Source organism: Schistocerca americana, chromosome 3 (assembly GCF_021461395.2).
Source record: "Schistocerca americana isolate TAMUIC-IGC-003095 chromosome 3, iqSchAmer2.1, whole genome shotgun sequence".
NCBI lineage: Eukaryota > Metazoa > Arthropoda > Insecta > Orthoptera > Acrididae > Schistocerca > Schistocerca americana.
Genome location: NC_060121.1, coordinates 464,186,252 through 464,209,643, shown reverse-complemented (window position 1 = coordinate 464,209,643; position 23,392 = coordinate 464,186,252). Strand labels below are relative to the sequence as shown.

Below are 23,392 nucleotides of genomic sequence, written 5' to 3'. Positions count from 1 at the left end.
TGTCTTACCATTATATAATCTATCTGATACCTTTTAGTATCTCCAGGGTTCTTCCATGTATACAACCTTCTTTCATGATTCTTGAACCAAGTGTTGGCTATGATTAAGTTATGCTCTGCGCAAAATTCTACCAGGCGGCTTCCTCTTTCATTTCTCAGCCCCAATCCATATTCACCTACTATGTATCCTTCTCTCCCTTTTCCTACAGACGATTTCCAGTCACCCATGACTATTAAATTTTCGTCTCCCTTCAATACCTGAATAATTTCTTTTATCTCATCACACATTTCATCAATTTCTTCATCATCTGCAGAGCTAGTTGGCATATAAACTTGTACTACTGTAGTAGACGTGGGCTTTGTGTCTATCTTGGCCACAATAATGCGTTCACTATGTTGTTTGTAGTAGCTTACCCGTACTCCTATTTTTTTATTCATTATTAAACCTACACCTGCATTACCCCTATTTGATTTTGTATTTATAACCCTTTATTCACCCGACCAAAAGTCTTGTTCCTCCTGCCACCGAACTTCACTAATTCCCACTATATCTAACTTTAACCTATCCATTTCCCTTTTTAAATTTTCTAACCTACCTGCCCGATTAAGGGATCTGACATTCCACACTCCGATCCATAGAACGCCAGTTTTCTTTCTCCTGATAATGACGTCCTCTTGAGTAGTCCCCGCCCGGAGATCCAAATGGGGGACTATTTTACCTCTGGAATATTATACCCAAGAGGACGCCGTCGTCATTTAATCATACATTAAAGCTGCATGCCCTCGGGAAAAATTACGGCCATAGTTTCCCCTTGCTTTCAGCCATTCGCAGTACCAGCACAGCAAGGCCGTTTTGGTTATTGTTACAAGGCCAGATCAGTCAATCATCCGGACTGTTGCCCTTGCAACTACTGAAAAGGCCGCTGCCCCTCTCCAGGAACCACACTTTTGTCTGGCCTCTCAACAGATACCCCTCCGTTGTGGTTGCACCTATGGTACGGCTATCTGTATCGTTGAGGCACGCAAGCCTCCCCACCATCGGCAAGGTCCATGGTTCACTGGGAGGAGATGTAAAATATCCCAAGAAATTCTCTAAATAAAGTTTCAGGAACCAGCTTCAAATGATTACTCTAGGAATACACTACTACCCCTTATGTATCACTTGCATAGGGATCATGAGGATAAGGTTAGAATAATTACTGCACATACAGAGGCATTCAAACAGTCATTCTTCCCATGCTCCATACGTGAATGGAACAGGAAGAAACCCATATAACTTGTACAGTGGGATGTACGCTCTTCCATGCACCTCATGGTGGTTTGCAGAGTATAGATGTTGATCAGCAATATGGTGAGCCCTATAGTAAGTGATGCAGGCATTATGAGTTTGCAGTCAGTACCAGACAGTCTGTCAGGAACATCATTACATGGCTGTACAGATGTTATGTTTCATTTGATTTTAAGCACTTCATGTCTGTCAGAAAATTCCAGAACTATTGAGATAATGGGAATACTCTACACCTGAAGACCTTCATTTCTCGCCGGCCGAAGTGGCCGTGCGGTTAAAGGCGCTGCAGTCTGGAACCGCAAGACCGCTATGGTCGCAGGTTCGAATTCTGCCTCGGGCATGGATGTTTGTGATGTCCTTAGGTTAGTTAGGTTTAACTAGTTCTAAGTTCTAGGGGACTAATGACCTCAGCAGTTGTGTCCCATAGTGCTCAGAGCCTTCATTTCTCAGTTTGTCCTCTCACTTCCTTCATAGTGGCCACTCGCGTGCAAACTAGATTTTGTATGTTGGTACCTTGAAGGAAGTGTTGCAGAAATAAGGTATACAACTGTGACAATATGCTCACCGTACAAAGAGTTTAGGGATGCATCCTTGGTGAACTGCTGGTCGACCAAGAAGAAGGAATGCATCAAACATGAAATCATCTGATCACCTCAATATTTAAAATTACTGTCAAATTCTTTGAGGATCTGGTCAAAAAGAACCAGTTCCTTGATCTGTGTAGTGATGCTTCTGCCATATGAAGCTCCCACCACTGATTGGTATATGTGGCAATGATATTGAATCCTTTAAAAATATTCTGCAAGAATTCTGATTCATGCTGAGTGAAAGAGTATGACTGAAAGAAGATGCAGACCTGATCACCAATACAACACTTTACAGAAGAGAAACAATTCCAAAGAAGAGCCCATCTAAGCTTAACAACAGTCATGAATAGGGAAATCTGTGGGCATTCACCACATCAGTCACCCAAAACCCTTCATTGACTAGCATAGTATTAGACCATAGGAATTCATAGCATATAGTACAATTATGTTAAGCAGGAAATTTTTTAATATTTTTCCTTCCAATCTCTATTACAAATCTTGTGTTTGTTGAATATTGACATATATTTACAACCCACGTAAATAGATGATGTGTGGTAGCGAGCAGTAAAATGTAGGGTTCTAATTAATGTGTCTACTTGTTAGAATGTACCAGGAAGGAATGCCAGCCATTGCTATAAAGAATGATGCAGAAGACATGCTAGCTTACTTGGTATAGCAGCAATTGTAAAGCATCTAACATTGAGCTGGAAGTGACAGTGGGGTGAACCATCTGATTGCTGTAGGTAATACTGATGAAGATCTTTTGTCTACAGCGAACAGGTTTTCATTTTGTTTTCATGTGTTGTAGATATCTGTGTAGTGCATTTTCAGGGTGTTCAGTTCTGATATAGGAAAGATCCATGCCACCACTGCATGGACCCATACCTTGAGAGTCGAAATTTTGTTTTGTGTACTGTGATGCCAGGGAGCATTGGCATTTATCATATGTAATAGAAATGAGTTTTACTTCTATTGTAGGAGGAGAGAGTATGCAGTATTGTAAGTAAGGAGATGCGGCCTACGAGAAGAAATGATACACCAATGTCCATATCTGCTTTAATCCAGGAACAGTTGACCCTTTTGCACAACAGCATAGATTAAGAAATTTCCTAATGAGATTTTTAACACATGTTCTATTTAGGTTTCTCCACAATAACATCTGAACCAAAGACAAAGCACCAACAAGGTAGAAGAAGAAGATGTGCATTTTTCTGTCTTTAACCACATAACTTTCATTTACAGGCCCAAGCTACAATTTTAATTTTACTGGTAATTATCCAAAATATGTGAATGTGTGGATATGTACATGTCTTAGGTAGCCATGACTTAGTTAAGGACATAGCTGTAGAATTAGTAATAGTGATTTTGTTTATGTTAGTTCTTGTGTCTCACGTCATGTTGTTGTCTAGTTGTGGAGAATCTAAATGAATAGCTGTAGTATTGTGCAGGTCCAGCCAGACAGCACTGCAACAAGAGCAGCAGTCTGAAATGTGCCCTAATCAGGTTTTACATGGTGGCAGTGACCAGACAATGGATGGAGCCCAGATGTGTGCTGACGCCAAGCTGGCGTAAATACAAGTGGCGGAAGGGACAGTGCCTTTGGTGGCTGACTAATCAAGGCCACCTGGCAAACTGCTTGCTTTTAAGGGCAGTACATCTCAATTTCTGGTATTGAGGCACAATGCTGGGATTACGCCATTGTCTTTCTCCCTTTGGAGAGTATCATAATATCCAGGTTGCAGCTCTGGGCTTTCCAGGGAATCCACATATTTTTCTGTATGAGACGCCTGCAATACTTACTTCCAATGACAGTTCCTTAGATGGGGTACACAGATGTGGACCCCACCCTACTTAATTTCATATGCTATTGCTCATGAGTTCTCAGCAGTTCTCTGTCTCAGTACAGACGTGTTAACCCCACAGATATTGCTGGACTGGGTGAGACCCAGTGTGCTGAGAGGACAGGGACCAGATGATAATCCTAATGTCTGTGCCAGCTGCCACAATTGATGGACGCAGTTGCGCAACTGCTACTGCTGTACATGATAGTGGTGTCCTAGGATGTGCTGCCCATGACTGTCCAACCCTTTGCACCTAATTCAACAGCAATGGAGATGATAGGCCTCCTTACTCCAACACCACATACAGCAGTGCACAGCCCTCTGATTCACCACACTGTGAAAAGAAACACCAACCTAAGTGTAGTGAACCATACTCTTTTGTGTGACCATGTGACAATGTCATGCACCTCTAATGTCTTTGATATACCCAACAAAAGTCTCAATGTACATTACAACTTTTGTTGTTTTCTTTACAGTAGGCTCTGCACAACTGCACAATGTCTCCTTTAACAAGAAAAGTAAAATCATTTTAGATATGTTATTCATAAATGTGCACATTAGGACATGGAAATTCTCATGTCTGTAACAAGAATCTTGCCAAAGTCAACTCTAACCAGCTGCCATGATTGATACAATGTGACCATTTCATATCTACTTGTACATTATAAACCAACAACTTACTTTAGTATGGTGTTGTTTGCTGTCTGTTTTGAAGTAACATGTCTTTACAATGCTAGTTTAATACTGTCTTATTTACCTAAATTATATATGTGCACAACATCAGTCAACCTAATAGCCACACTTGTGATATTTCACTGTTACATGCTAGATAACTTGCATATCATTTACAAGCCCAAAACTTAACTCTCCATGGTGTAACTTGTATCACATTTTCTCAGTAATGCACTTAATACAAACCTGTTTTGTTCCCCTCTGACTTCATTTTCCAAGACTTGTTGTTCATCATGTTTGTAGTAACCAATTTAATGGTCAACTCATCCTTTATACCTATCATTCCAGTGCATGAGATTATATGCATCACATCTTTGAGTAATCAATAGGTCTTACAGATTATCAGAAAGTTTGTCCGTTGCTCTTCTGCTTGAAAGAAGCAGAAATTGTAACTTAATTAAACAAGAATAGCTTGGACTGTAAAGTTGTAGGAACAGAACTTCTGCCACTTTTGCAAAACAGTAAACATACAGTGAGGGCAGAGTTCTAGCTGATTAACTCTGTATTGAATTGTAACTCTAATCAATTATTAATTGACTAGCAGCAATTCCTTGTTATGTTGGTACTGCTGTACTTGTTAGGTCTGCTGGTGCAAGATACTGTGTACCATCAACATTAGACCAGTTTACACTTATTCCAATTGAGTGCAGGAGAGGGATATTCTGTAGTTGAATGTAGAGTGTTTATTCTCCTTCCGTCCCTGTAATACCATTCCATGCTACATGTCTCAGTGTTTTATGTGGGTTCCACAACCAGTCATGGATGGCTACAAGCCTTCAGACTTGCCTCCTTCCATTTATACAGGTGTGCATACTATCAAACTGTCAATTTAAACTTGTAGAAGCCTACTTCTGGGAATATCAGTTGGGATTTCAGAAAAATGTAGGAACAAGTGAGGCAGTTCTGACCCTACAACTTCTCTTAGAGGATAGGTCAGAAAAAGCTTTTGACAATGTTGACTGAAATACTCTCTTTGAAATGCTGAAGGTAGTAGAGATAAAACACAGGGAGTGAAAGGCTATTTACAACTTGTACAAAAACAAGATAGCAGTTACAACAGTCAAGGAGAATGAAATAGAAGCACTGACTGAGAAGGAAGTGAGACAGGTTTGTAGTCTATCCCTGAAGTTGTTCAGTCTGTACATTGGGCGATCTGTAAAGAGACCAAGGAAAAATTTGGAGAAGGAATTAAATTTCAGAAAGAAGAAATAAAAACTTACAGATTTGCCAATGAAATTGTAAATCCATTTGAGACAGCAAAGGACTTGGCCAAGTAATTGAATGGAATGTACATTGTCTTGGAAGGAGGATATGAGATGAACATCAACAAAAGCTAAATAAGGATAATGGAATTTAATTAACTTAAATCAGGTGATGCTGACAGAATTAGATTAGGAACTGAGATGCTAAAAGTAACACAAGAGTTTTGATGTTTAGGCAGTAAAATAATTGATGAAAGCTAAAGTAGAGAGGATGTAAAATGTAGAATGGCAATGGCAAGAAAACTATTTCTTAAGAACAGAACTTTGTTAATATCAAATATAGATTTAAGTGTGAGGAGCTCTTTTCTGAAAGTATTTGTGTGGACTGTGGTGTCACCGCCAGACACCACACTTGCTAGGTGGTAGCTTTAAATCGGCCGCGGTCCATTAGTACATGTCGGACCCGCGTGTCGCCACTGTCAGTGATCGCAGACCGAGCGTCACCACAAGGCAGGTCTCGAGAGATGGACTAGCACTCACCCCAGTTGTACGGACGACTTTGCTAGCGAATACACTGATGAAGCCTCGCTCCTTTGCCGAGCAGATAGTTAGAATAGCCTTCAGCTAAGTCCATGGCTACGACCTAGCAAGGCGCCATTAGCCTTACATAGCAATTGATACTAATCGTATAAAGCATGTCTCATCAAGAACGATGTATACAACAAGGATGGATTAAAGTTAAGTATTCCAAAAGCCACGTACTTTTCTTTATAGCATTCATTATGTATCCTGTTTCAGACCTCATGCCATCCTTCGTGTGTTTATAGCGTGCATTGCGGTCCCCTCAAATCACACTGTGTCGGCACTTCTGTCGACACATCATGGACTGTAGCTTTATACAAAAGTGAAACATGGGCAATAAACAGTTCAGACAAAAGGAATATGGCAGATTTTTGAAATGTGGTGTTACAGAACAAGGCTGAAGATTAGATGGATAGATCATATATCTAACAAGGAGGTACTGAATAGAATTACAGAGAAAAGAAATTTGTGTGTAAGTTGACTAAATACAGGGCTTGGTGATGATGATCGGTTTGTGAGGCATTCAACTGTGCAGTCAACAGCACTCTTACAAAGTCCCAATTTTTACACAGTCCAATTTTTCACAGTCCAATTTAGCCACTGTCTGTATGATGATGATGATGATGATAATGAAATGATGAGAACAACACAAACTCCCAGTCGCTGGGCAGAGAAAATCCCCAAACTGGCCGGAATTGAACCCGGGACCCCGTGATCAAGAGGCAGCAACACTAGCCACTAGACCACGAACTGTCCACTATGGACAAACAGTAGATACTGTTATTCTGAAGAAGGTTGGATTATCCTGACTGAAACCTAGGTAAATTCTAGGTAAACGGTGTAACTGAGACTGTTCATATTTAAAATTAAATACAGGGATTGGTTAATGGGGCACATTTTGAGACATTAAGGGATGACTGATTTAATGTTGAATGGGGGGAGGGAGGGATAAAAACTGTAGTATTCAGAGATTTAGATGCTTACACAGGTTAGACTATCAAGGAGGGCTGCATCTCAACCATTCTTAAGACTGAAAAACACAACAACAACAACATCTAAAATTTATAGAAAGGCAAAGCAAGTAATTTGTTTGCTAATAATATGAGTGTTATTTTCAATAAATTGTATCACACTTTTATTGTGTGCCATGTGTGGTGGAAGAGCAATTCCAGCTGGTGGTAGGCAGTTGGCTGTTAATTTTTCTGTAAAGAAATTCTAAAGTAATTGTTGTGAAGATGAAATCTATTCTCCTTTAGAAAATTATTTTGGAGGTAAAATACAAAACATAGAAGTAAAAAACTTTGTTAAAATGATTTTATAACTGATATTATTTGCATCAGCCACTTCAGTTTATAAAGATAATTGCAGCATTCATCAGCCCTGAAGAAAACAATGAAGCCATGATATAATGAGATAAGCATTAGATTGGGAAAAAGTGAACATGTCCTCTGTATGATTTGTAATGATATGACATACACCTTGGAAGGTTACAAGCCATCTGGATTGACTCTTTCCATTTATACTAAATTTATCTGCCCCTTGTCACGACTGGTGATAGGCAGGATGCTTCAGTTGCTTTTACTTAGTCTCATTACATTGACTTATTACGGGGAAATGTATTTGAGAAAATTTTTGTGGTTGTCAGTAAAGGGGCTAATACTTCCAGTCTGTGAATAAGTGAGAAATGCATGGCCTGCACACTGCTCTGAATGCAGTAGGGGTGTCATGGGCACTCCAAGCTTTGTGCTGACTTGCATGTGTCAAGTGGCCACCAGTGACGGCTCACGGAGCCTACCAGTCCTTTTCAGTAAGTTGAGGTTAGTGGCATGTCTCGTCGCTTCAGATGGCTGAAGGCAACAGTTTCAAGTGCTTGCTGTGCCATCACAATTTATGATGGAAAATTACAAGTTGTGGAAAATTCAGAGGTATAAAACTACTCTTTGATTTGTCCCTTGCTGGCTGTCATCAGACAGGAATTTCTATTACAAACTAGCAAGGGAGATGTGCTCTGATTGGCCCGTGACATGACATTCCGGGGTGGAGATTTGTTAAATGTGGCATTGACACATTATTGGTGGAAAAGAGTAACATTTTTCAAGATTGACATTTATGGTCAGATTGGTACAAACTGTGAGATGGTCAAAGAAAAATGGACACTCTTGGTTTGATGATGGATGGAGACAGGTCACTGGTATGAGATATTGTGGCACTTGGAGTTGTCAAGTCCTGACGAATGAGATTCTGACTATCCACTATGAACCCACCACAGCTCCACTGAACCCATTTCATGCCTTAGTATCATTTGATGTGGTATTCTGGTATTCACCCAACCACTGGAGTTTCTACATTAATCATTGGATTGGATTGGATTAATGATTTAATGTGCAGCTAGGATATGGGAGCCATCCCTCCATTTGCCTACCTTGTTAGATGTCATCAAGAATTAACTTCCTTTCTTCATAGAATGCTGATACTAATACTTTGGAATTGGTCAATGTAATAAATAATCTGTATATGTTTCACTTGCACTGTTATTTGAAGGAGCATGTAGTTCCCTTCAATTGACTGATTTATTCTATTGATTGAATGGATATTTGTGTAACAGGATTATTGCAATTTTACACCTTATGATTCTACAGGGTGAGTCACTAACTATTGCCACCTAGAATAACTCCAAAAGTATTATAGTAGCTGAAAAGTCTGTGGGACAAATGTTGCATGGGACAACAGGGGCCATAATATGATCGTGTTTTGTTGCTAGGTGGGGTCGCGTCAGATATGTGAAGGTCAACTTTGTTTTTTTTTATTTTTTTAATGGTATGCTATAGTTTGGTACTTACTTTCTGATAGTGGCTATTGAGATGAATCCAATGATGTGTAACAGTAAGGTCTTTGAATGTTAACAAAGGTCAAGAAGGTGGCATGAATGTTCATTTACAGAAGGTATTCAAAGTGATGACCATTGGCATCAATGCAGTGTTTCAATCTTCTTATCATGGACTGAGAAGTATTCCTTATCACTTTGGCACTTATCAAAGTGCATGCTCAGATAATTCTCTCTCTATATCGTGCAAATAGTAAATATTCACTGAATATGGCATATCCACCTAATGTGCCATTGACGTGTAAACACCATTCGATGGTTTCGCAATACAACACTAATAGGAACGGTAAGACTAGTATCGTCAAATCAAGTAAATGTGAAAGACATATTCCTTCAAAGAAAGAGTCGATATGCTTCTCATTTAAGGGGAATGCCAATGAAATTCAGTGAGAGCTAGAGACTTATATGCTGAACGATATCCTCAACGTACTCACCCTACATGTCGTACATTTAAATATGTGTATGATAAACTGAAAACAACTGGATCTTTAACACATCAGAAACATATCCTGCAAAGGAAAGTTCAAATGGCTCTGAGCACTATGGGACTCAACTGCTGAGGTCATTAGTCCCCTAGAACTTAGAACTAGTTAAACCTAACTAACCTAAGGACATCACAAACATCCATGCCCGAGGCAGGATTCGAACCTGCGACCTTAGCGGTCTTGCGGCTCCAGACTGCAGCACTTTTAACCGCATGGCCACTTCGGCCCACAAAGGAAAGTTACTAATGAGGAAACAGAAATTGGTATTCTTGCCACTGTGGTTTTGATTCACCATAAATATCATCCTTACACCAGTCTCCACCAAGAATTCGCATTGAATTCTCCAATGGGCTCAACTTCAGATTCAGAGGGATGACACATTTATTAATGTGATTTTATTTACTGACGAGGCTACATTCATGAACCACGGAAATGTTAATTTGCATAACACACATTATTGGGCAACTGAAAATCCATGTTGGCTGCAGCAAGTTGCACACCAATAACTGTGGTCTGTAAATGTATGGTGTGGTATTCTTGACGACAGAATTATAGGCCCATATTTCATCGAAGGAAGTCTTAATGGTATGAAGTACATCACATTTGTGCAAGAAACATTAGGTCTGTTATTGGAAGAAATACCTTTAGGAACAAGGAACACAATGTGGTATCAACATGATAGGTGTACGGCGCGTTTCTTGCTGATGGCTAGAAATGAGTTGCAGAGACAATTCTCAAATCATTGGATTGGACGTGGAGGAGATGTCATGGCTGGCTCGTTTGCCAGACTTGATGCCTTTGGATTTTTTCCTGTGGTGATTCATAAAAGACATTGTTTATAAAGACATTCCAACTACACCTGAAGGTATGTGAGAGAGAACTGTCAAAGCATGTGCTTCGGTAAGTGCCGATGTGATAAGGAATACCCCTCAATCCATGATAAGAATATTGCAGCACTGCATTGATACCAATGGTCATCAGTTCAAAAACCTTCTGTGAATGGATGTTTATGCCACCTTTGTTGACCTTCAAAGACCTTATTGTTACACATCATTGGATTCGTCTCGATAGCCGCTATCAGAAAATAAGTAACAAACTATAGTATCCCATTTTAAAAAACAAAGTTGCCCTTCATATCTCTGAAGTGACCCCGCCTAACAACAAAAAACCAACATTGAATTATGGTCCCCTTTGACCCATTCAACTTTTGTCCCACAAACTTTTCAGCTCCTATTGTTCTTTTGGAGTTATTCCTGGTGGCAATAGTTAGTGACTCACCCTTTATATTAGGGCACTTCAAGATAGTGATTCCATTGTGTAATGTGCAGTTAACATGGCTTCTTGGGGAAGTGTTATGGAGTCTGGGTAGGTCCACTACTTTGATAGGTTTCACAATCTCACACACCACGTGATACTGCAAGCTGAATATTGAAGATGTGTCATTGAAATATAAACTTCAGTTATTTGTTACATTGTAATATGAGAAAGGTGGAAGGAGTATATAGAGGGTCTATACAAGGGCAATGTACTTGAGGACAATATTATGGAAATGGAAGAGGAGGTAGATCAGGATGAAATGGGAGATATGATACTGTGTGAAGAGTTTGACAGAGCACTGATAGACCTGAGTCGAAACAAGGCCCCGGGAGTAAACAACATTCCATTAGAACTACTGATAGCCTTGGGAGAGCCAGTCCTGACAAAACTCTACCATCTGGTGAGCAAGATGTATGAGACAGGCGAAATACACTCAGACTTCAAGAAGAATATAATAATTCCAATCCCAAAGAAAGCAGGTGTTGACAGATGTGAAAATTACAGAACTATCAGTTTAATAAGTCACGGCTGCAAAATACTAAAGCGAATTCTTTACAGATGAATGGAAAAACTAGTAAAGCCAACCTAGGGGAAGATCAGTTTGGATTCCATAGAAATGTTGGAACACGTGAGGCAATACTGACCCTACGACTTATCTTAGAAGCGAGATTAAGGAAAGGCAAACCTATGTTTCTAGCATTTTTAGACTTAGAGAAAACTTCTGACAATGTTGACTGGAACTCTCTCTTTCAAATTCTGAAGGTGGCACGGGTAAAATACAGGGAGCGAAAGGCTATTTACAATTTGTACAGGAACCAGATGGCAGTTATAAGAGTCGAGACATGAAAGGGAAGCAGTGGTTGGGAAGGGAGTGAGACAGGGTTGTAGCCTCTCCCCAATGTTATTCAATCTTTATATTGAGAAAGCTGTGAAGGAAACAAAAGAAAAATTTGGAGTAGGTATTAAAATCCATGGAGAAGAAATAAAAACTTCGAGGTTCGCCGATGACATTGTAATTCTGTCAGAGACAGCAAAAGGACATGGAAGAGCAGTTGAACAGAATGGATAGTGTCTTGAAAGGAGAATATAAGATGAACATCAACAAAAGCAAAACTAAGATAATGGAATGTAGTTGAATTAAGTTGGGTGATGCTGAGGGAATTAGATTAGGAAATGAGACACTTAAAGTAGTAAAGGAGTTTTGCTATTTGGGGAGCAAAATAACTGATGATGGTCAAAGTAGAGAAGATATAAAATGTAGACTGGCAATGGCAAGGAAAGCGTTTTTGAAAAAGAGAAATTTGTTAACACCGAGTATAGATTTAAGTGTCAGGAAGTCGCTTCTGAAAGTATTTGCATGGAGTGTAGCCATTTATGGAAGTGAAACATGGACGATAAATAGTTTAGACAAGAAGAGAATAGATGCTTTTGAAATGTGGTGTTACAGAAGAATGCTGAAGATTAGATGGGTAGATCACAAAACTAATGAGGCGGTATTGAATAGGATTGGGGAGAAGAGAAGTTTGTGGCACAACTTGACTAGAAGAAGGGATCAGTTGGTAGGACATGTTCTGAGGCATCAAGGGATCACCAATTTAGTACTGGAGAGCAGCGTGGAGGGTAAAAATCGTAGAGGGAGACCAAGAGATGAATACACCAAGCAGATTCAGAAGGGTGTAGGTTGCAGTAGGTACTGGGAGATGAAGAAGCTTGCACAGGATAGAGTAGCATGGAGAGCTGCATCAAACCAGTCTCAGGACTGAAAATCACAACAACAGCAATGACAACAACAACATGAGGTGTGTCACAGATTTAATTCAAACTGACAATTTTCAATGCAAATGTATCCTGTTGCCCTCATGTGCCATTATCAAACACAACAGAATATATTATTGATCTTCTGCCTTGATTACTGGTTTTTACAGCTGCTGTAGAAGATGGGCATGCAAAAAATTTACATCAGAAGCTATTTATTAAACCTTGGCTTTAGAAGAAATGGCTCATGACAAATTTGGTCAATTTGTATTTTGCCTAACTGGACTAGTGGAGTATGTGGCTTGGAAGACATGGAAAAGAACCAGAGTTTCAGATGATCATTCAACTGCTGGATGCAGGTTAAAACTTGGTATGCACTGGAAGTTAAGCATGCATTAATAGCTGACTGGTTACTGTTTGAGCTATGTGTTGACATCTCAACTGCACTATGAGAAACAATTCTGAATGAGCTGTGTGTGGCGCATACAGAAATTGTTAAAATGAAGGGCATTGCTTGTTCCTTAATTTACAGATCTGGTATAAAAGCTGCTGAACATTTTTTTCTGTTTAGGTACCAATATGTCTACTATGCAGAAATGTAGAAATTAGCTTCTAATAGATCCAAGCAGAGGGAGAGCTGGGAATCACTCAAAAGACTGATGATAAAAAGAATATGATGTCTACTGTATATATTGTTATGCAGCTCAATTTAGTTGAGAATAAAAAAGCATTGAGCTATAATTACTTCAAGTAGTGCACTGGGTTTACTCTTACACTGTAGCAAGAAATGAAACAATTAAATAAAGAAAAAAAGAGGTTGACTTCATCAGTACATAGACAGCTGAAAGTGTCTATGTAAAGTTATATGAATTTGTAGTTTTAAGTATTAGATAAAAGCAGATGATAGTGGCTTTTTTAAAAAAAGCTATTGTATTTACATGATTTATCCACTAGTATATATAAATTAATCTAGAAGTAATTTTCTTTGTATGAGTGTCAGTAGAGCAGCACTAGTAATGATATATTGTTAGTATACTTTACAGAAGTAGCCCACAGTGACTGCTTCATCCTGTTAATATACATTATGAATGAATGACTCTCATTACTGAAGCAAAAGTCGTAACAGAGAATTATACAGGAATCTACAAGACTTCATTAGGTATTAGAAAATCATTCCAAAGATTCACCAAGGCTGTTAGTGCAAGAACTTGACACTATTAAAGATTACCTAGTAGGCTAAATTACATCTGTAAATTGACAAATAGTATTGATATGCTATAATGTGACAATAATACCAATCAATAGTGAAATTAGTTGGTTATATATTCATACTGTGCTAACACATTAATACAATATTATACTGCATTGTGTTTTTCTATATTACTTGTCATTCTTCGTCTGTTATATGATCCAGCAAATTCAAACAAAAATCAATGTGTCGCTTCTCCTATCCATTTCAGAAATTGTTAGGAAATTCATTATTTTGAGATTTGCTTTGTCAAGAGAGTGCCAAGAATACCAAATTTCTGCCATTAACTCTCACCAGATGCAACACACTGGCCAACGGCATTCCTTAATGACCATGAGCAGCAGTGTTTGCATAGAATTGTTGGTGCTAACAGACAAGCAACTCTGTGTCAAATAACCACACAAATCCAAGTGGGATGCATGATGAATGTATACATTAGGGTACTGTGGCAAAATTTGGTATTAATGGGCTACGGCAGAAGGCAACTAAAGCAAGTGCCTTTACTAACAGCGTGACATTACTGTAGCACCTCTCCTGGACTCTTGAGTGTATTGGTTGGACCCTAGTTGACTGGAAAACCATGGCCTGGTCAAGTCCTGATTTCAGTTGGCAAGAGTGGATGGTCAGATCTGAGTGTGGTGCAGACACCCCAAAGCCATGTACCCATGTTGTCACCAATATGCTGTGCAATCTGGGGGTGGCTCAATAATGGTTTGGGCTGTATTTACATGGAATGGACTGGTTCCTCTGTTGCAACTGAACCAATCATTGACTGAAAATGTTTATGTTCAGCTACTTGGAGGCCATCTGCAGCCATTCATAGGCTTCTTGTTCCCAAACAATGTTGGAATTTTTATGGATGACAATGTGCCATGTCACCAGACCACAACTGGTTTGAAGAATATTCTGGACATTCAAGCTAATGATATGGCTACACAGATTGCCACAAATCTTGCAGCAGCAACACTTTTGCAATTACAGATGGCTACAGAGGTAGCATGGCTCAATATTTTTGCAGGAGATTTCCAACAACTTGTTGAGACCATGCTGCTGCACTACGTCACACGAAAGGAGGTCCAACATAATATTAAGAGGTATCCCACGACTTTTATCACCTCAGTATATTATTATTTTTTCTTTTTTACTCCTTGTTGTATTTTTTGGCTCCATTGTTTTATTTTACAAACTATGCCTTCTCTCTCTCTCTCTCTCTCTCTCTCTCTCTCTCTCTCTTTTCCCATTGATGCTCACATTATGGTGTCACCTCTACTCTTGCCTTATGTCTCACAGATACTTCTTGATCTCTTTTCAGTTTCTGGTTTTTCTTATTTTCAGACCTCATCTTTATTATCATTTGGTTATTAATATCTCTCTCATATTATTCTGCTATGCCCATCTTGACCTGTGGTTTTGTGCAGCCTTGTTGCTTAAGTGTCTTATCTCCTTGTCCCTTGTACATATGTATATGTCGATCAGTATGTATCTATTAAACTGAGGATCTAGAAACGACTTCGTTCCACTATAGCTCTCAGTGGTTCACAACCCCACAACAGGCCACAGCAGTCCACCCACCCCACCACTGCGCCACTCCAAACCCAGGGGTTACTGTGTGGTTCGGCCCCCAGAGCCCCCCCCCCCCCCCCCCCCTCTTCCCGTGAATGTCCCATGCCAGACAAGTGTAGCCCCAAATGTTTGCGTGGTAGAGTAATTATAGTATACACATATGTGGAAATGGTGTTTCTGCAGAAATCGGCAACACAGTGTAACTGAGGTGGAATAAGGCAAACCAGCCAGCATTCTCCAAGGTAGATGGAAAACTGCCTTAAGGGGAGCCGGAGGTGCCTATGCTGCCCACATTAAAATCACTAAGTTTGAGGAACATTTATGAATAAACTACAAAATAGAAAAATTTGAATTTTTTTTTTTACATATAGAGTGGTTTAGTATTGCAGTTATGACAGAGAGATTTTGGAGTATCTTTTCTAGTTTCCTTCCAATTATTTTTTTTTATTAATGACCCAAATTTTTTTACAAATAATTGCTTTATAATTAAACTGAAATGAAACTACTGAACATATTGCCAAATGGCTGTGTTACAATGTAAGTTTGACCACTAGGAGTGCTGTATAAAAATTTCATCTCTCTAGCTTGGGTGGATTTTGAGAAAATGTTCCTTATATTCGAAAAATTCTAATTTACGGGAAATGGCTATCAAAGTTTTTCAATAAATTCCTGCACTATAGGACGGATTATCAGGGTCTTCTTCTTCATCCTCCAAAAGCTTCCTCTTCTGTCTTCTTTTCTGGCCTGTTGTTCCATCATACTTCATATGCCTTTCTCTTCTTTCTGCTCCTCTTATCTTTTCTCTGTCAATATTTCTTAGTGCTCGTACAGTGTTCACCCCACTGCCTTCAGAACTTCACACTGTTCCCTTGGTTGTAGGTTGCTATTGCATCATAAATGCCAAAGTGCAGTGTTTTTATGCTTACAAACACCCTTTTAGGAATCACTTTCCAAATCAAATTGTTTACGCTCTCATTAGGATTCTGCGTCTTTCCGTGTAGTCATTTGTGTAACAATTCTGGCTGTGCTAAGTCATGAAAAATTGGTTTTATTGCATTTATCAAAGCTGCTGGCAAACCATGTTTGTGATCATAGTCCTTTTTTGCATTATATTTGGACCAGGAATCTTTTGGGCACAGGCTGTGTTGAGGGTATTCATTGGAAAAGGCAGTATGAAGGAACAATGCCCACACTGCTTTCCGCATGTCACTAACATTACTAGTATTTTGCCTTATAGCATACTCATGGTATCTCTGTAGACGTTCAATCACCTCATCAGTAAGCCTGCCTCTCCCTCCTATTGTCTTTCCATCACTGAGGTTACTTGAACCCAAAGTTTGTCTGAGCCTTCGAAGCCGTGCACCCATACGCTTTTGAACATTCCAACTTTTCAACTGCAAATTCATTTCCATATGGTTTCAGTTCCTCTATAGTCTTGAAACCTTTGGAGTCACCATCCCCAAGGTAGTATTTGTACCTAACGTTGTATCTGGGAACTGAACGTTCAAAAATTTGTTTCACTCCATCCACTTCCATTGCTCCACTTGATCCACTAAAATTTGCCTCACAGCTTCCACTGTGCTCTCCTTTGATTTTATTTTTGCTCCTACAATGTTTTGATAATATTGCAACATCTATCACTTTTGCACTATCACCACAAGTAGCAGTTACAACCTCATTCAGGGATTTATGACCCCCCTTTTGCCAGGAACCATCTCATGCCACTACCAAATACCTAGAACCACCGTTCATTTCTACAGATTCCTCCACTGCTTCCTTCATGGTTTTCAAAGTCACATCTTCAACAGAGGATCCTACCAGTTCACAGTAGTACCCAAATTTGCTTGGATGCGATGGCAAGTTCATAATACCACAAAACAGTTTACCAGCAGAGCCTTTTCCAATGGATCAAAGACCATACACAAGTCGAACATTCACATCAAACACTCTAGATCGTCCATTTTCACCAAAGAGACTGGCATGTGAATTGTAGAAAGTCACTTGATACTTGCAACATGCACAGATTATCTTCATCTCACAAGCTAAACCAAAGTGCTTTGTTATCTCTAGTCCCACTCCTACACTTGAACACATTTTGCACAGAACACTTTCTTTCAGCACAGAAGATAATAATCCAATATTCAGTACTTCATTAATATCATCACTGTCACTAACATATTCACGAAATCTGTCACTTCCACCAGTCAGCTTCATGCTAGAAGATGTCACAGGGCTATGGCCGGCCATGTGTTGCTTAGCAGAAGAACGCACTGTTTCAGTAATTGTAGTATCGCAACTTGGTATTAGTGTTAATTTTCTTTTCCCTACGTTCTTCCTCTTCTTATATACACGGTTACTAAAACGTGGCATCGTAACGAGAACAACGCTTTACACAAGAAGTATAATACTACCAACAACAGGCGCAACACTGAACTAATTCGAAACGGTAAACAGAAAAGAGACGATGTTCCACGCTCTTAGTGCTTCATTTGTCACAGAAAACAATGTAGCCAACCCTTGCACACTCGCTGTATGCATAACATAAGGCGCTGTATGCGTAACAGGCTGAGAAAATCCCAAGCAGTTTGCCAGAAAGTCACGAGAGGGTGTTAGACGCATTCAGCGGCCGCCCATTTCCTCTGCAGGTGTGGGGGAAAATGGTAATAACTCCACTTCTAGGGCGAGTAGAACAATAATTCAAAGTTTACATTAAAGAGGAATGTTCCAATTAATTCTCAGTAGCAAAAAACAAAAAAACAAAACAAAAATCGTAATTTTTTGGATTTGACCACCTCCGGCTCCCCTTAAAAACCATCCACAAGCTGGCCGGCACACCGGATCTTGACACTAATCCACCGGGAAGCAGAGCATTAGAGCACTTGGCTCGAGTGGGCTCCTTGCCCCTTTGTCTTTTGCATTCCATAAACTAAAAATACTGACTTTCCCATCCATGTGGATACCAAAAATAATAATTTCATTAGTCAAAGGCACCACATTACTAGAAAAAATGCCGATGTTCATTCCACAAGAAATAAGGTCAGCTGAGAAGTATAAGCAAAACAGGTTCACGATATGCAGGTGTACAGCTGGTAAAGAGTTGTCTACAGGACAGTATGAAAAAAAAAAATGCAGGAAACATGTAAAAGATTACTCAATGGAAGAAGAATTTTATAATGTAGAGGAGTATACAGGCAAAGAATGAGGAATGCTGTTATCACTTGTATGTATTTATTGTAATCCATTGAAAATATTGTAGTATGGAGTATGTAAATAACTTACAGTATGTTGCTTTCTATTGTAATAGGTAGGTTAAGTATTTTAAGATATTAGGTTAAGTTGACCTGTCCTTTATTGCAAGTACACATTCCATACATATGTTCATAGGAATGGTGGTAACAGAATAATATCATCTACAGTTTATCCATGAATAGAGTTGAGATTTATTTCAGGTGTGAAGAAAAAGGCACGCGATATGGCTCTGAGCACTATGGGACTCAACTGCTGAGGTCATTAGTCCCCTAGAACTTAGAACTAGTTAAACCTAACTAACCTAAGGACATCACAAACATCCATGCCCGAGGCAGGATTCGAACCTGCGACCGTAGCGGTCTTGCGGTTCCAGACTGCAGCGCCTTTAACCGCACGGCCACTTCGGCCGGCAAGGCACGTGATATCTGAACTGTACTGTTCTATGCCTACATACAAATTGTACCTAGGATTAGTTACTGAAGGATAAAATGTAATGATTGTACAGCATCAATCACCAAAAGTCCCCACCTGGGGATGTTCAGCTGCTGAGCTGGAAGTCTTTTCAGTTGACACGACTCCAGGTGACTTGCACACTGATGATGATGAGGACAACACAGCACCTAGTCCCAAGTGGAAAAAATCTCCAACCCAGCTGGGAATCGAACACAGACCAATTGCATGGGAGCCAGACAAGCTGACCACTCAGTTAAGGGGGTGGACAATGTCTTTATGTTATTAAAAATAGAAAATGAGCTACAACTGCAAATAAATTATGTGTACTTGTATTTAACTTAGTACATCTAATGATGTGCTTAGGAACTGCACCTTAAAGGTATCTTTACAACAGATTTTACTTTATCTCATAGCAGTTACAATGTCAATGTTAGCAACCATTACAGAAAGAATTATCTTAATACGATGAGAGAATGTCACAATGTTTTCTGAAAGCAGGTAAATACCACAGTCAGCCTAGAACAGTTGAGAATATTGAAAACATATTCGGTATTGTGTTAAATGATATCTACGCTAATAGAGAAGTAACAGATTAACACATTCCAACAACAGCAGATCAATTACTTTTATTTCTATTGCTTCTAGGCCAATTACGAAATTATTATGACAACATAATGCAGGTCATAGGAGAGCTAGAGCTTACCTGTATCTGTAAATTCAGGTGTTTCAGCATACTGCAACAGACAAAAAATTAATGTGGCTTTCTGTTGCTGTGTTTAAAGTTATATGTTTTGTTTGTTAATCTCAGGCAATGTACCATAATGAAATGTAATGTATATTAGTTGACAACTAGGCAAAAGATTTTGAGCCCTGTGAATTATATTGAAAATAGTTTTGTCTTGCTCTGTTATTTACTGTATTGATTGCTGCTGTGCCTGCAGTCTTCATTCAGGCATCACTCAGTTGTATGTGTTGCCACCTAGATGGTGCTTCTAAACTGGGATCTGTTTATGCTTTCTGTCACAAGACCTCTTTAGATTTCATGCCACCTGCTGCAAGTTATGTCAGCCACTGCAGCTGGTGCTGATAGCTGGAACTGCTTTCCTCTTCTGCAAAGTAGAATGTATATGGACATCATTTTGTTTGTCATGGATCATCAGGGATATGCATCAAATTTGGCCAGTTGCGGTTCAGCAGTTCACACAGTCCCTGTCACAGTTAATCGCCAGCACCAACTCTACAGTTATTGCCTGCTGACACAGATCATCAGTTGCTGCCATTATAGCCAGCTGCTATGAAAGACTGATCATCTTTCTATGAAAGACTGATCATCTCACAGCAACCACTGAGTATTTAAGCGATATTCTCATTCAGAGCCAGACTTATAAACTATTAGAACTGAACTTCTATAGATTAGATAGTGCTCTTTCAGTGTGTGACATTGGCTTAGCACACTGACTACAGAGCCAAGTAGCATTCCTCACGCAAAGCTGAGTTTTTCATTCTGTATAAACTATTTTAATAAATGCTATTTAGTGTTTATCACTGCATTACCCATATTATGTATGTTTTAGATGTAACACTGGAAACAAGTTGGAATATGAGCAATATAAGGAAAAGATAGGTTGCTACTCACTGTAAAGATGACACATTGAGTTGCAGACAGGCACAATGAAAATACAATTACACATTTAGCTTTCACCCAAAGCTTTCATCAGAAAAGGAAACACACACAAGACATTCATTCACACAAGCAAGATATCTCATGCACACATGAGAGCTGTCTCCATCAGCTTGTACCAGAATGCCATTCCATTCTGAGCTGCTGGAGATGACAGTCATATATGCATAAGGTATGTTTCCTTATGTGAATGAAAGCGTATGTGTTTTCTTTTCTGATGAAAGCTTTGGCCAAAAGCTAAATATCTAACTCTCTTTTTGTTGTGCATGTTAGCAACTCAATGCATCATCTTTACAGTGAGTAGCAATATCTCTTTTCCATATATTTTAGGTACATCACTCTGTAAGCACACCAGTTGCCAGCATATTAGCCAGATTACTTGCACAACAACTAGTTTTCTGTAATAGAAATTTCACTTCCTGCTACCATGGATGTTGGGCATCTGACTTGTTTTGATGAATAAAGCAGTTGTAAGCTCCTATGAATGATTTATACACTCCAGGATGTCTCAATAAATGTTATATTAGTACTTAAAATCTTCAGAAAATTGCAATTTTTAAGGACTGAGATAAAAAAGATAAAAAGCCACATCATGCCCTTGTAACTTTTTACTCAAATACAACAGAATGATTTAGTGCCACATTTGTGCTAGAAGACAGCACTGAAATTTTAAATTCCCAAAAGTATACACAAGAGCCAGTTTAAAGATAAACACTGTGATTAGAAAGTGATAAAAAATTGAAAAATCAATCTTTTGAAAAGCACTAAAAGTAACTCAACCAGTTTTCCATAAACACATGATTATTTAATAAGAAAATGTTTAAATCCATACTAGATATCTTTTAGTATACCTGTAAGGCAAGCTTCATTTGCTCAAGCTTCAGAATCTTAGTGGTTACCACTCTTATTCCCTTCTCATTTGTTATTGTGCTGTCAGTTTGGAATTTACTGTAGGAAATATGGTACTCAGAATAGTAGTTACATATCATAACAACTAACAGGTCATACGTTTCCATACACATATATTTTATTGTCCTACAAGATACAAAGCATGTTGTCAAGAACATTGATCAGAGTGAACTAAATGCAGGTCCAGAGAGGTTACTTGAGCTACCTCAGGGCAGTGAAACTGTTCCAGGTGACTCCAGGGAGTTACGTCCCCATATTTTGCATTTATATAAGTTTTTCTTGAAGCTAACAGATAAATGAAACACACACACACACACACACACACATTGCAGCTTTATGGATGTGTGTGAGTGTGCTGGGTGGAGGGGGTGAGGGGAACAACTAAAGGAGGTGAAGGGAGGAGTGTGGAAAAGTTCATGATGGATAGGGAAAGGCAGGCATCAGTGGCTCAGGATAAGAATTTGCCACTGGTGAGTCCAACTTGGAACATGCAAGGGAAGCTGCTTGTGGTACACAGTGAAGTGACCTAAGGGAAACCTCTCTCAAATAAATACATTCTTGTTTAAAATGAACTACTATTATTTCAGTTCACCTGCATTAAAACATATTGCTAAAACACAGGGAGAATAGTATGGATATTTAATGTGTAGCTGAATGTAAGATGTTAAACCATAATTTTACTCTACATTTCCTGAGGAAGAAAGATGGTCACTGTAATGAGGCACTGATCCCTCACTACCAGGACAAAAGTGGAGTCATAACAATGAAACAAGAAATTTACTCTAACCTTGAGATGCAAAAAAATTAATGTTCACCACACCCAATTGTAAAATACGTCCCCCCTTAGATCGCAACTGGCCTCATCACTCATGGAATTTGTATGATATAAGAATAAAACTCAATAGTGTCAATCTAAAAGTAAAAGATTACTTTTAAAGTAAGCATCACACACAAAATTTCTGGGACCAATTGTACCTTACACATAAAAAGGTCTGAACATATCATAATACTTTCACAAGTAAAGCACTACAGCATGCCTTGCACACTGAGTAACTAATCAATTCAGCATAGCAGCTCATGCACTAGAATAATATTCACTGCTTACGTCCATTCCATAATTAGTTTAAGATTAAAAGAAGGATAAGAATCACAGAAATTGATTTTTTCTTTTGAAAAATTAAAACCAGATTTTAGTGCTTATTCCTCCAGCTTCCTGAAAGAAATCTGCAGCCAGTGTGCACCTTCTACAAGATTAGAAAATGAACTAAAAACTGAAAAGTTGTACATAAATAAAGAGTACTTTCCAAGAGTCCTTCTTGTGCAAATCTCTCTATCTACAGCTATTAAATGCAGGAAAGCTTTCGAAAGCTAGCTTGAGGTATGTTGTTTTCTGGCCTGATAAAACACAGTTGATTTGTTATCTAAAATAATACACGCAGAAGAATGACCATAAAAGTAGAGAAAGGTGTTTTCAGAAGCCCCGTGAGTGGAGTTGTCAAAGCATATTACACCTTCAAGTAGTATCATAAGCTTTTTCAAAGGCATAAAAAAAGATGTGACAAGCCACTGTGTGGGCACCGAGCTGAGAGGGATGCCAGGAGTGACACAACTGTAAG

At 39.0% G+C, this 23,392-nt stretch overlaps 1 protein-coding gene across 1 annotated transcript in view; it reads right to left on the bottom strand.

Moving 5' to 3' along the window:
- The window catches only part of LOC124607111 (vascular endothelial growth factor A-A-like), a 68,898-nt gene that overhangs the window by 43,246 nt on the left and 2,260 nt on the right, over window positions 1–23,392 (bottom strand). Inside the window, exon 2 of the mRNA XM_047139308.1 lies at window positions 19,890–19,920. Within this exon, the coding sequence (XP_046995264.1) occupies window positions 19,890–19,920 (31 nt within the window). The remainder of the gene's footprint in view (window positions 1–19,889; window positions 19,921–23,392) is intronic.